We start from the raw sequence: 12,946 nt of genomic DNA on the forward strand, positions 1-12,946 counted from the left end.
TTCTAAATGTCTCTCTTTTGTCCCTCAGCTGTCTCCTATTAACCTTGTTTATAGCCCACGTCGTCTCCCCTTCGAGATCCTCCTCTCCTCTTCTCTCAGCACTTTCTCTTTGCACTCCCTCTTTCATTTTCTATTCCTGGCACCGCGTTCCCTTCGCACACTTTCATCCCCACTTTCCTTACACCTCACCCCCCGCGCCCCCCTATTCCACTCTCATCCTCCATCAATTTGGCATTCCCAAGCTGTCCCTGGTCTCCTCCTTTTCATCCTTCCTTCCACCTCGCACACTTCCTCTCCTCCTTCCTGATTAATTTCCTCTTGACAGAGAAATGGTAGGAAATATGGAAATGTCAGTGTGACCAGGGAGGGGGATCAGAGAGGACTGTGTTAATATGTCAAGACTGTCGCAGCATAATTTGTGTGCAGGCACATCATGTGGGTGTTAAAGACATAATGATAGGTGACAGTACTTTGGATGATGACATGTGACTACTTGAGGATGCTGAAGAGGGCAGTTTGCGTGCGCATGCATTTGTTTGTTCATGTGTGTCACCTGCAGGCAGCCGATCTACTGTAAAGTAGAGCAGCGGTGACACAAGGCTTCTGTTACCACTCTGCTCCCCTCCAACCCTCTCTTTCTCTCCCTCCATCGCTCCTCCTCTCTTCTCAGTCTTACCCTTGAACCGTCTTTTATTCTCTAATTCCCTGAGTTCCTGACTCCCTCTCTCTCTCTCGCTCGCTCGCTCGCTCGCTCCTATTTAATATGACCAATGCTCTCTAAATATTTATACTGACAATTACTATTTCAAACATCTGCAAAAGCCCTTCGTGTTGGTGTAGACGCACACGCGTGCACACGCTGACTTTTTCTTTTGTGTCTGCTGATCCAATGACACCGAGTCTCTGAGACTTCGGGGCTGGGATTTGGGGACTATCATGGAGGATGAAGACGTGCCAGTTTTGTATGTCTTGTGTGTAATATTCATTTCCCTGGGGCTGCAGAGAGTCTCATAAGGCCAGCCTGTCTCTCATCTGAGCTCTGGTTGGAGCTGACCCGTGTTGGCTCCCCTCTTATTGCCTCAGAATGACAGACAACAGGCCCAGCTCGGCTCTGCCCCCACATTATGTGTGGACACCACAGCTGTGCATGTGGTTGTGTGTGTGTGTGTGTGTGTGTGTGTGTGAATTTGCACATGTGCAGACAAGTGAGACCTGAGGCAGAGTAACTGATCTCCAGTCCCGCATTGTGTAATGACCTCTGACATTTGGTCCATAGACTGAAGCAAGAGTAGTAATCAAGAGTTTCAATAACCCTTAATCCTCTTTTCTTTTGTTCTGCTACATCGTGTGGTAACCAGAGTGCAGCTTTCATTCCCAAAGCCAATCTGTAGTTATAGTCAGACTAGTCCAGGTAGTTAGACCGAGGGTTGAAGCGTAGTCTTCTCTAAATGCTCGACATTTTAAAGATCACATGCCAGGAGATCGACAATAAAGCTGTCATGAGACCTATATAAGTGCGTGTGTGTTTGTGTACATTCTTTTGTGTGCCCACTTGCACAGATATGCTCGCGTATGTGTCCAAGAGAGAGAGAAAAAAGAGCAAACCGCTCCTCTCTCCAGCCCAATAAGGCTCTGTGCTGCTCCCACGGGCTGCTTAGTGGTTGTCCAGAGGTTCCTCTGTGGGCTACAAGGGGGTTGTTTTGTGGTTGTAAATTGGGCTGGTCCTGAGAGAGCTGGTGTTATTCTAGGAAAGGCTTGTTTTCCTCCACTTTCCCACTCAGTCTTTTGCTCCTTGCTCCCTTTTCTCTTCGGCTGTATTGATAACTCGGATCTCCCGAGAGTAGAGAAGGTGCGGTGTTCATTGCTCGTCAAAAGAGAAAGACAGCACTGGCCTTTCCTCTTATCTGCCAGCCAATGGGTTTAATGTGTGTGGGTGTTTGTGTGTGAGCTCCATCAGCCCTGTAGATCATATTAGTCTCACAACTGCTTTGGCGCAGCACAAACTGGTGGAACTAGTTCCGTAAATACTGTTTGTCTTTAGGGGAAATCGTTTCCTTGGTGCTGTTGTGTGTAGCTTGCTGCTACACACATTGTAAGCACACTAGCATTCTCTCTCTCTCTCTCTCACACACGCACACACACAGACCATGGCTGCAGACATTTGAAGTTGTGTATCCACAGGTAATCCACTCTTACTTAAAACAGGTGCCATCTTGCTGACATACACTAATGCGCGCTTACTCAAACAAGTAATTACATTTTCACTGAGACCTGGATTACACACACACACACACACACACACACACACACACACACACACACACACACACACACACACACACACACACACACACACACACGTGTGTAAACGTGGACAGATTGTCGTTTTAAAGCTCCCTCGTGCTTTCTGTTTCTCACACACCCACTGACACAACACACTAAGAAAAGCATATTTATTTTGACTCTTTGCTGTAACACAGGAATGTGTCTGCACAGCAAATGGCAGGCTACAGAAAAGCATAAACCATCCGGATGATTTATGACCTATGTGCCAAAGAGAACTGGATTTCCTATTTTTTTTCATTTTTTTTTTTCAGCACATATCCCCCACCCTTTTTTTCCTGCCACTCCGTCCACACACACGCACGGCCATGGAGAGATACCAGACTCTTGGCCTACTTGCCTGGCTTCACTAATGCTGTCCTCTGTTGTACCAGACATTTCCACACTGTCCTCATTTATCAGGAGGCTCTGTACCAACACGATTCCTCTGCATCCTTTCCTTGTCTCCTCTGCTAGTTAAGGGAAAAAAGGAAAGACGGACATTAATGTTTCTCTCTTTCTCTACTTCTCCTAGGTGTGTCGGGTCAGCGAGTGAAGGTGGAGCCAGAGGTGTCGTCGTATCCTGGTCAGACTGTCAACCTGCGCTGCGCCTTCACTGATGCCGTTGGGATTCAGCTCACAATGGTGATACAGTCTTAATAGAATTTTCTTTTTCTTTTTTTTTTCAGTTAGGATTTGATTACTTCTTTATACAACTGCACTCATATCGGCTTTAAACTGGGTTTGTGGTGTGAAGTTCTCATAAAAATGTCTATTGTCTGTTTCATCCTGAAATTGCTCATTGTGCTGACTTGACACAGTACAATTTGTTGAAATTGCTTGGGAATACAATTTGCTTTCACAATTGAAGCAAACACATTGGCCATTAAGCGAATACGCAATGTAACATTTTGCTAAACATGTGCCTATTTTGCTGTAGAATGAAGTATTTGTCAATTATGTATCAACCTGATTCTGCAGGTGTGTGAAACGTAGTCCCTCAGATGAATAAGAACAATTCATTGCAATCAAAATAAACACAAAAGAATAACACAGGTCCATGTGCCTTGTTTACCTATCCCATTAAAACTTAATCTAGCAAATCATAGCCCACAGAAATGATCCTAAGGCTGGTAATAGGTTTTTATCACATTTAGACTTAATGTTTTATTACTCCAAAGAATACTAACTTTCATTTTGCTTTAGGGAATTGAATATGGTAATAGAAACACTTCTTAGTCGCATCTCAATGAAGTGGGATGTACACAACTCAGTTTGGTTCCGCTAAGAGCAGCTGAGAGAGCGCGAATGCTGCTCCTGAAAGTCGCATCCATATTCATACCCGTTCCACTTCCTTGATTGTGATGCCGCTGTGTACACTGCCCCGTGGAGTTTACAGAAAAATGGATGATGTCTTAAAATCCTCTGCAGTGTCGCTTATCAGTGCCATGATAAATAAGGCCTGCTGTTGTTCCCTAGTCCCTGTACGCATCCTAACCACTGACCCCGTGCCCTTCCCCTCCACCACAGATCACGTGGATCTACGAGCCAAAGGAAGGAGAACGGATCAACATCGCTGTGTTTCACCCCAACTTTGATCCCAGCTACCCAAATAACTCGCCCGTGTATGGCAGAGTTAGCTTCACGCCCAGTCCTCCAAACCTGGCCAGCCCGTCCATCGAGATAAGCGATGTTAGGATGACAGATGAGGGGAAGTACATCTGCGAGTATGCTACCTACCCCAGTGGCAACGAGCAAGGCATCACGTACCTGGTCATGCTGGGTAGGTCACTAACATAATCTAATGTAATGTGTATACACAGATTGGCAGGAAAATTACAAAGAAATTATAACAAAAATGATAACTATACGTTTTCGTGTCACAATTTGATCTCCTTTTGAAAACTGTGGCAGCTGCTTTATTTTTTTAATATACCAGGGTAAACGATTCTGGAACCACAGAACTTTAACAATTACCCATGTTGGTATTAAATGTCAGCAACACGAGCTCTAGCCTGGTGAGTTCCTCCAACCATACGGAAACACCCGAGCTACGGTGCTTCATAACCATCACAGGTTTGTGCCTCGCGAGGACATGAAATGCTTCCTTATAAAATGTCGTATTACTTTAGGAAAAGTACCACTTTTCAAGCCTACATTGTCTCATTGTTGCGTACAAAGGAATCAAACCCAACACAACCCGGACTAACCTGTTCTGAAAGATCTGTAGATTGTCAAAGACCTTTTGCCAGACGTTCATACCATGAATAGATTCATTAGTCAAAGCAATTCATAACAAGAGAACTGGGCTCGCTTTTCTGTGTCTCATGGTGCTCGTCTCTCCAGTAGAGTTAGACTTGTTGAATCAAGGTGCATTGAAGCTGTTACAGTTTTAGTAATTTTATTTATAATAAATATATGTATAATATGCAAAGTAGTCTCCGTCTCTCTAGCTCTCTATCCCTCACCCAAAGGTAGCATGCAGGTTAAAAGCATGTCCAGCGGGGCTTAATTGCTATTCTAAGTGGTATTGTCAGATCAATTGTGTTCTTGTTAATGCCATGGAACCATTGGTCTAACCTTGGCCACCAGTGCCTCCGCTCCACTCTCTTCACTCTCCAATGCATCATACCTCCCCGCCTCCCCTAAGGCACTATATTGATCTGGCTGCTTGTCATGCCTGCTGTCAGCTCTTGTCCTGCCTGCTCTCCCTCTGATCCCACACTCGTATCATGGAGGGAAATTGTGGAGGGATGAGGGATGAGGAAGGAGGTAGAGTAGAGAGGGTGGGGGAGGACGGAGATCGTGTAGTGATTTAGAATGTGTGTATGGAAATGCCCTGGACCAGTCATGGAAATTGTTTATCAACAGTGGCGGGTGATAGGGAGGGGAATAGATTAAAGAAATGTAGGCGGAGGGAAAGAAGATTTAGGGTTTGGATGTGTTTGGACTGGTGCTTGTAAGTGTTTATCAATGTAGGCTCTGGACAGAAAATAGACAGAGGAGAGAGGGGGAGAGACAGGGTGAGTGGGGGGACAAAAGTGGTTTGAGTTTTTGGATTAGCTTTTGCCAGGCTGGCGACTCAAATTGTTTATCAATAATGCTGCACATTATCTTTCTCTCAGCTGTCTTATTTCTATTTTATCTATTTATACGTCCTCTAATCTTCTGTCTCTCTCTCTCTTCACCTTTTGCCCTTTCATCAATCCCTCCCTCCGTCCGTCCATCCATCCATCAGCTAAGCCTCAGAACTCGGCCTCCATCGTATCAGTGGTAGCAGGCGGCACTCAGCCGGTCGTTGTGGCGCGCTGCGAATCTGTTGATGGCCGCCCCGCTGCCGAGATCTCCTGGGTGACCGCGGCCACCGGCAATGCGACAACGGTGTCCAAGACGGGTACCGACAACACGGTGACCATGAGCAGCGAGTACCGCATGGTTCCCACACCAGCAGACAACGGGAAAGACCTCAGCTGCGTGGTGGTGCACAGGACCCAGGTCAAACCGGAGAGCTTCCCGTTGAAGCTAGCAGTTCAGTGTAAGACACACACACACAAAACCCAGCACGATCTGTTCCATGAATTACTTTGCTGTTCTAATTGAGTGACTAATTTAGTTCATTTTTTTTTCTTTCTCCTCCCTTCTGCCATTCACCTGTCCTTCCCTCAGACGCCCCTCAGGTGAAAATCATGGGTTATGACAATAATTGGTATGTTGGTCGTACAAACGCAGTGCTCACCTGTGAGGCTAGCGGAAACCCTGCTCCGCTGACCGCCCAGTGGAAGACGTGAGTATCTTAACATCCATCATCTCTTTTGTTGTCTTGCTCTTTCTCTCTTTCTCAGCGTTTCTTGCTTTCTCTTTTCCTCTCAATCTGCCTTACCCTTCATTCCCAGGTCCACAGAGCTGTAATCAGCACTTTGTATTATTGCTACTACAGACCCGTGCTCTGATTATGGAGATAGCCGTATCATTTTTCATAATGGACTCAGTGACTCGAGATTTAACCCCAGCATAATGAGAAACACAATATGACTCGCTCTTTCCCCATTTCTTTTGTATTATCAGCTATTAACGTAACTGACAAAATTTGAAAAAGAAAAAAAGCAACACAAATGGAAAGTCTGTTACTTAAAAATGGTCGAGATGAGTTCCTGTCCCCATCGTATTTTCCTCCACTGTGTGATAATGGATTGAGTTTTGAGGAAGGGGAGTACTGATTAGTTTTGCACTGCCGATCAAGATTAGTGAAATTTGATGACATAGCACAATACAGCACATTTCTGTAAATGCACATCTGTCTTCATGATTTCATTGTGCCCAAAGTTACCCAAACCACAATCCTATTTTCTTTTTATTCTTTTTTTGGTCCTTCTCCCCTTTCTTCTTTCTCATGTCGGTATGCTCATGTCCCTGCAGGATGTCAGGAGAGATGCCAGACACGGTGCTGATCACAGACAACGTGCTGAAGGTGCTGAAGGTGGACGATGCGGTCAACACCACTTTTGTCTGCGAGGTGAAGAACCGGATCGGGCCCGGCAGGGACCAGGTCACGGTCATTGTCAGAGGTGAGTTTGAGGACACAAACGAGCGCACACACACACCAACACGTGAACATGAAAGTATATAAATACATAGTGTCCTCAAGATGTAGGTCCGATAACATTTAGAAATGCACTTCAACCTGCTTTGACTACAACGTGTGCTCGACACAAGTAATAAAAGGGTTATTTTTGTGCACTTCTCTGTGATTTGATAAATTACCATTTAAAAATCACTCCTGAGATCACGAAGCCACCCATTTGTGTAATTTGCACAAGTTGCAAATGTCCTACGACACAGAGGAATTAGACACAGTAAATGTTTCAGTAAAGCAGTTAACATTTCAGAAGTGAAATGAAAAACACATTTGTGGCTCACATGGGTCTCGTTCATCATCTAACCCGTCCCCTGGCTTGTAAATGAAAACATTTATATCATCTCGTTCATCTCATTTATATCAATCGACTGGAACCAAGTGCACTTTCATCACACATGCAACACATTTCCTGGTGTGCTATGCTCCAATGTTTTCCTCAGGGATACACACCTTGTTCTGCCTCACATGTCACATGAACAAACACATACACACATACACACTATCTGTGCTGAGGTCTGTCTTGGGTGTGTAGTTTAGGGTTAGAGGGTCCAGCTGCTCTGTCCACGTGTGTGTGTGTGTGTGTGTGTGTGTGTGTGTGTGTTTTAGAGAGTGAATATGTAGATGCGTGCTTTTGGGTTCTCCCTTTCAACTGTTCATATCTCTCTTCCTCTGTGTCCTATTAAGAATGCATGTCACATCTCCATCGCTTTGCATGCTCTCAATAAAACTGAATTATCAAAGTTTCTATGCCTCAGCGGCACTCAAGGTCTGTATCGGCTTTGTACATCACATGGCATTTACAAAGCAGTTTTTCACAAGGTTTTTAGTAGTAGTTCACATTGTGAGCGGTGCACATAGACGAGATATTTTTCGCTTTTCCTTTATTTTTCTAAAATGAGAGCGAGAGAGAAGTCAGCCCCCTACAGTCATGATCACAAAAGCTACGGCGTAGCTTCTCAGAAGTACCCTTGGCCCAACGCTAATGACAGGAGAGACTAAAGCAAAGCAAATGAGCACCATCATTAGAGTCGGTGACTTGAAGATAAGGCTGCCGTCACTAAAAGTGACACTGTTGACTTTGAAATGAAGTGGATTTCAGTGTTGCCTTAGCTTCGCTGAGACGAGATGAGTGCTGATACACTGTCTAAGTGTGTTTGCTGGTTCATGTTTGCGATATGTTTAGGTGTATGCATTGATTTAAAAAAACCAGTCCATACCTCCAACCCCCTCTGTCCCTCAATAGGTTTAGCTGCACCCCTCAACAAGGTTCACTCCTGCATTTCACTTCATACAAAATACATCCCCTCCACTCTTCTGCCTGCACTTAACCGGAAGTTATTTTCTGCTGACATGGGGGTAAATCTTGCCCATTACAAAAAATGTTTCTCAGGTGGCTCCAGTTTAAAAGCAACCCAGTTACTTCATGCCCTCATTTTTTCTCTCCTTTTTTTTTTTTTCTTGTCCTCTTGCTCAGTCTCTACTTATTTCATTCTTTTTTTTCTGTCTTTCTCTCTCTCCCCCCATCTCTGGGGAGTCCCTTGGCTGCCACAGCATGCATCACCACTCCTCTGGGGCCATTCTGTACTGCTGCACAGTAGCGTAACTGGCTTCTGTAGCACAAAGGATGTCACCATCTCCTGCTGTGTATTACAAGCAACAAGCAAGGAAGATACAACGATCGAGGGAGCGGAGGGAGGAAGATGGAGGCGGCTGCTTTTAAACTAGAAAGCCAGAGAACGTGCACCAGGATAAATCGGTGCCAGCATGCTCCCCTCACACCGAGAGAGCATTGCATTGAGGATAGAGGGGGAGAGAGCAGATGCTGACGGCATTTAAAACTCCCATGGGAATCTTGTGCCACTGCATCCTATCTCCAGTGCTATTGGCCTCCACTATCTCTCAGCATAGCGTGTGTGTCTGTCTGTCTCCAAGCCTCTCAGAGCGGATCAGTCACCCTTTGCTGCTTCAGCTCCTGGCTGCTTCTCTCCTCATTCCACCATCCGCTCCCTTCTTCATCGGTCTTTTATCCTACGTTTCCACTCCCATTCTTCATCCCACTTTCTCCTTTTCTTTCCCTTCCTCTCTCCTTTTCGTTTCTCTTGTCTCTTCCAGTGTTGAACTTCCCACAGTTTCCTTGTCCTACCATCTCTTTCCTCCACCTCCTCTTGTGCTCTCTCGGCCGACCACCTCCTCCCTCCTTCCCACTCCTCTCTTACTCACTGGCAAGAGAGGAGGAGGATTAGATGTAAGCTAAATTTGCCGGCAGTTAAGAGGTGACTGAGGCAACCAGCAAGAGTCAGATTGAAGGTTTTGTTGAAGGCAGAGAGATGGCGAGAAGTGTTCAGAAAGAAAGAGATTGAGTTTGTGTTGGATGGAGTGAAATGTAAGAGTGGATGATTGTCGAAACAGAGCGAGAGAAAGATGCGGAATGACTCCAGATGGGATAGCAATGCAGACCCGTGGAGGCTAATGTGAATGTGTGTAGACAAACAGGGCTAAGAGGGGCCGACAGGCGTGAAATGGCCAGCACCTGCTACATAGCAGGTCCCCCACTCCTCTCTACCCCACAGCTGCTGACACACACACATAAATCTACGTGCTTGTCTGTGTGGGTGTTTGCCCGTATCGTCTACCCTCAGTCTTGTCCTGTGCCTTCGGAGGCAGAGAGGGATGGATGTCATCTCCTCACCTCCTCTCATCTTCGATCCCGCTGCTTACTCACACACGCAAAAGTATTCTACCCCTGCTTTCCCTTCCGCTTTCTTTCGATTTGTCTCTCCCTCGCTATCTCTTTTGCTGCAGTTTGCTCTTTTCATTGCATCTCTCATCCTCACAGTTAGCATATGCTCTCTCCTCATCCTCCTTATCTCTCACAGGTTGTCTTTCAGCCTCCACAAGTCTGGCGCTGAGCTCCCCCGCTCATAGAAGAGACTCCTGCCCCCAGCATTCCCTCTCTCTCTCGCTCTCTCTCTCTCCCCTGCTTATGCCCGTGCTGTCTTCCTTTCTTAAAGCTTAACTCTTTAAAACCAGGAGCTCTTCCTTAATCACAGTTTAGTAGTCCCCATCTCTTCATCCGTCCCTCCATTCCAGTCTCCCCTCGCAGGGTTCTTGTGTGGCTAACCCCTTCATCGTTCTGTACAGGGGTGCATCAGCTGAACCTCAAAAAGTGAAATGTCCTCAATCCAGTGGCTCGTCGGTTCAACGGAAATTATATTTCCCCTCAATTCGGTGCATTTTCTCCCAATTCCAGACTCATCTAGGAAGGCAGTTCAAGAGCAAAGGGCTTGGCCAATTTCCTTCACTGGGTTTGGGTGTGTGCGTCTGCCTGTATCTGTCAGTGTGTGTCTCCGGCCATGCGAAAACGGCTAGGGAACAGGTCTGATGGAGCCAAGTCTCCCTCCAGCCTGCTACTGGCCCCCTGCCCACCCCTCATTAGGACACACTCACGCACACACACGGCTCTCTTCAATAAGTTAACATGCTGACAGAGAATACTACTAAGCTATGCTCTAGGTGCAGCCCAGCCCAGCGTCAGGCCACTGGTGACCATGAGTGTGTGTGTTTGTGTGTTTGTGTGTGTGTGTCTGACCATGCATGTTTTTGGGAGGCTGCAGTAGACGTTACTTCCGCTCCATCTCGCTCATTACTTGCGGTCACTTGGAGCTTACGGTCGTGCTGGACATGACTTCATAAGAAGCATTCTGTTTTTTTGGTTTCCACAGTATGGTGTGTGTGTGTGTGTGTGTGTGTGTGTGTGTGTGTGTGTGTGTGTGTGTGTGTGTGTGTGTGTGTGTGTGTGTGTGTGTGTGTGTGTGTGTGTGTGTGTGTGTGTGTGTGTGTGTGTGTGTTTGTGTGTGTGTGTGTGTGTGTGTTTGTTTGGGGAAGGGGTGGGGTACTGTAGTTCTGCATGTTTGTTTTCCCCCCCCTTGTTATCCACACAGCATGCATATTGCAGGTTTTCCTGCTAACTCATCCAGCAGCATGTGTTTAGAAGATGTCCTCTCCTCACCCACTGAAATACATTCCTCTGGTGCTTTGTTAGGATGTGTCTGGGTCTGTACTGGGCCTGTACTGGGAGCCTGGGGTGGCTTCTTTTACATCTATCTCTTGAATCTTTTAAGCATCGTCTCCAGAAGGGTAGAATAAAACATGAATTATCACCCACGAAAGGATTTAAAATCGGCAGCATGGACTTTGAGAGAGACACTTAAGAACTGACTTGATCGACACATTAAAAATAATTGGATGAGAGGAATTTAGGGAGAATTAGCATTTCAATTTCAGCGTAATTCCCTTTGATGAGACGGCAATGTGTGGCAGCATCCGGCTCCAAGTTTGCACAGAGATTGTTGCTACGTTGCATGTGCCAGAGCTCCATGGAGCCCGAGGTGATAATGCATTTCTTGTGTTCCTGTTACAAGTGGACACTAAGGGCTAGCTCTCACTCTTATGTGTGTGAACAGGAATGTTTAGCACTGCTTGCGGGAGAAAACGAGGGGAGGGAGACGGTGTGCTTGGGGAGGCCGGTGGAGAGAAATATACCCACATGAATTTTTTTTTTTTTTTTTTTTCCCTTAGGCATATGTTGAAATTGAAGCGCAGAGGAGAAAAGTAGCATGCGACAGAAATACAACTGTAAAATGGAGAGATGGCAGGAAAAATAGATTTAGAGAACATAGAGTATGCAGGAGACAGCTGGTGGAGTGGAGGCAGAGATGGAGAAAGGGCTTGAAGAGGAGAGGCAGAAATGAAGAGGACAAGAAGAGCGGAGCGCCGGTGTAGACTACCACTTCTTCTCTTGACAAGAATCGGTGTTACAAGAGTAATTCTGCCAACTCTCTGTACACTTAACAAGAGGGACCGGCTTTTGATGGATTTCAAATAGGAATGACAATAAGAACCGGGCTGATTCACTACTTTTCAAATGTAGGCAGGGATTTCAACTGCAGCGTCCGCTGTTTAATCCTCCGCAGCGGCTGTTGAAAGTGCAGAGAGTGGAAAGGAAAGCCAGAGCAACAGACAGGATGTTCAGCTTAGCCAAGGGTTCTTGATTTTATTATGTAGCTCATGCGCTCAAACCTGAAGAAAGTAGGAACACTTAAAGATGATGGATGATAAAAAATACTTTGTTACATAAGATAAGGTTTCGGCATCAATGTGCAGTGAAATGAAATCATTTTACTTATTGCACCTGGGATATTGAAAATTATCCAAACAGAATAAACAAGTATATTAACTAAAAATAATAAAATACATGTGTTCATACAAAAAACATCTAAGCTCTAAACTTGCATGCTTTGAACCCTTGAAAAGTAGGAATAATATACATTCAGGCATCAATATTCCCTTGTATGAAAAGTAGGTTTTAAAGCGCTGAAAGGAGGCATGTTGTTGCAAAAACAGCTTTTGGAATAATGTCTGAGCTGTATATCCATCATACCGAAGTGTTTCTCCTACCTATACAAGTTATTACTTGTACGTATTTCCTTGTCTGTGATTTGGAGAAGATTTTTGTTGAAAGTGCTTCACAGTACAGTGAATGTGTACAGCATGAGTGGAGCTGACCCTTAACTCCGGCAGTGTTGGTGCCATAATCTCTGCCCACTGAGTTATAGATGATGACCACATGGGGAAACCGGTCACAGGGTCTGCAGGGAGTTGTCGTACTCCCAGAAAGCACTTAGAGCCCTGAACTCATGGCCCCGAAAAGCCTGTGCAAGGCAGTAACACTGTCATGGTTCTCCCAGAGGCTTTACTCGCTAGTCGTGTCTTAACTAGGCCTGGTATCAAACCGCAATACTTTTTGAGTAATGACTGAAATGTGTCCATGGCAAGTACTGAAAGCTATTTTGCTTAATTGTGATCAGATACTTCCTGATTGAAATCGTAATATTGCTCATTTTACACAGTTGTATATATTTTTTTTTAGGCTGTATGGCTGCAAACATAACTATTGTATTTAAATAGGCTGATTTTATAAAGAAATTG

At 45.4% G+C, this 12,946-nt stretch overlaps 1 protein-coding gene across 3 annotated transcripts in view; it reads left to right on the forward strand.

The window, feature by feature from the left end:
- The window catches only part of LOC306699401 (nectin-2), a 73,886-nt gene that overhangs the window by 25,386 nt on the left and 35,554 nt on the right, over positions 1 to 12,946 (forward strand). For all 3 annotated transcript variants that reach the window (XM_079164007.1, XM_079164008.1, XM_079164006.1), the window contains exons 2-6: positions 2,858 to 2,967; positions 3,853 to 4,105; positions 5,561 to 5,857; positions 5,989 to 6,106; positions 6,739 to 6,887. In XM_079164007.1, the coding sequence (XP_079020133.1) occupies positions 2,858 to 2,967; positions 3,853 to 4,105; positions 5,561 to 5,857; positions 5,989 to 6,106; positions 6,739 to 6,887 (927 nt within the window). The remainder of the gene's footprint in view (positions 1 to 2,857; positions 2,968 to 3,852; positions 4,106 to 5,560; positions 5,858 to 5,988; positions 6,107 to 6,738; positions 6,888 to 12,946) is intronic.

This window comes from Pholis gunnellus (genome assembly GCF_910591455.1).
Source record: "Pholis gunnellus genome assembly, chromosome: 8".
In the NCBI taxonomy this organism is placed as follows: domain Eukaryota; kingdom Metazoa; phylum Chordata; class Actinopteri; order Perciformes; family Pholidae; genus Pholis; species Pholis gunnellus.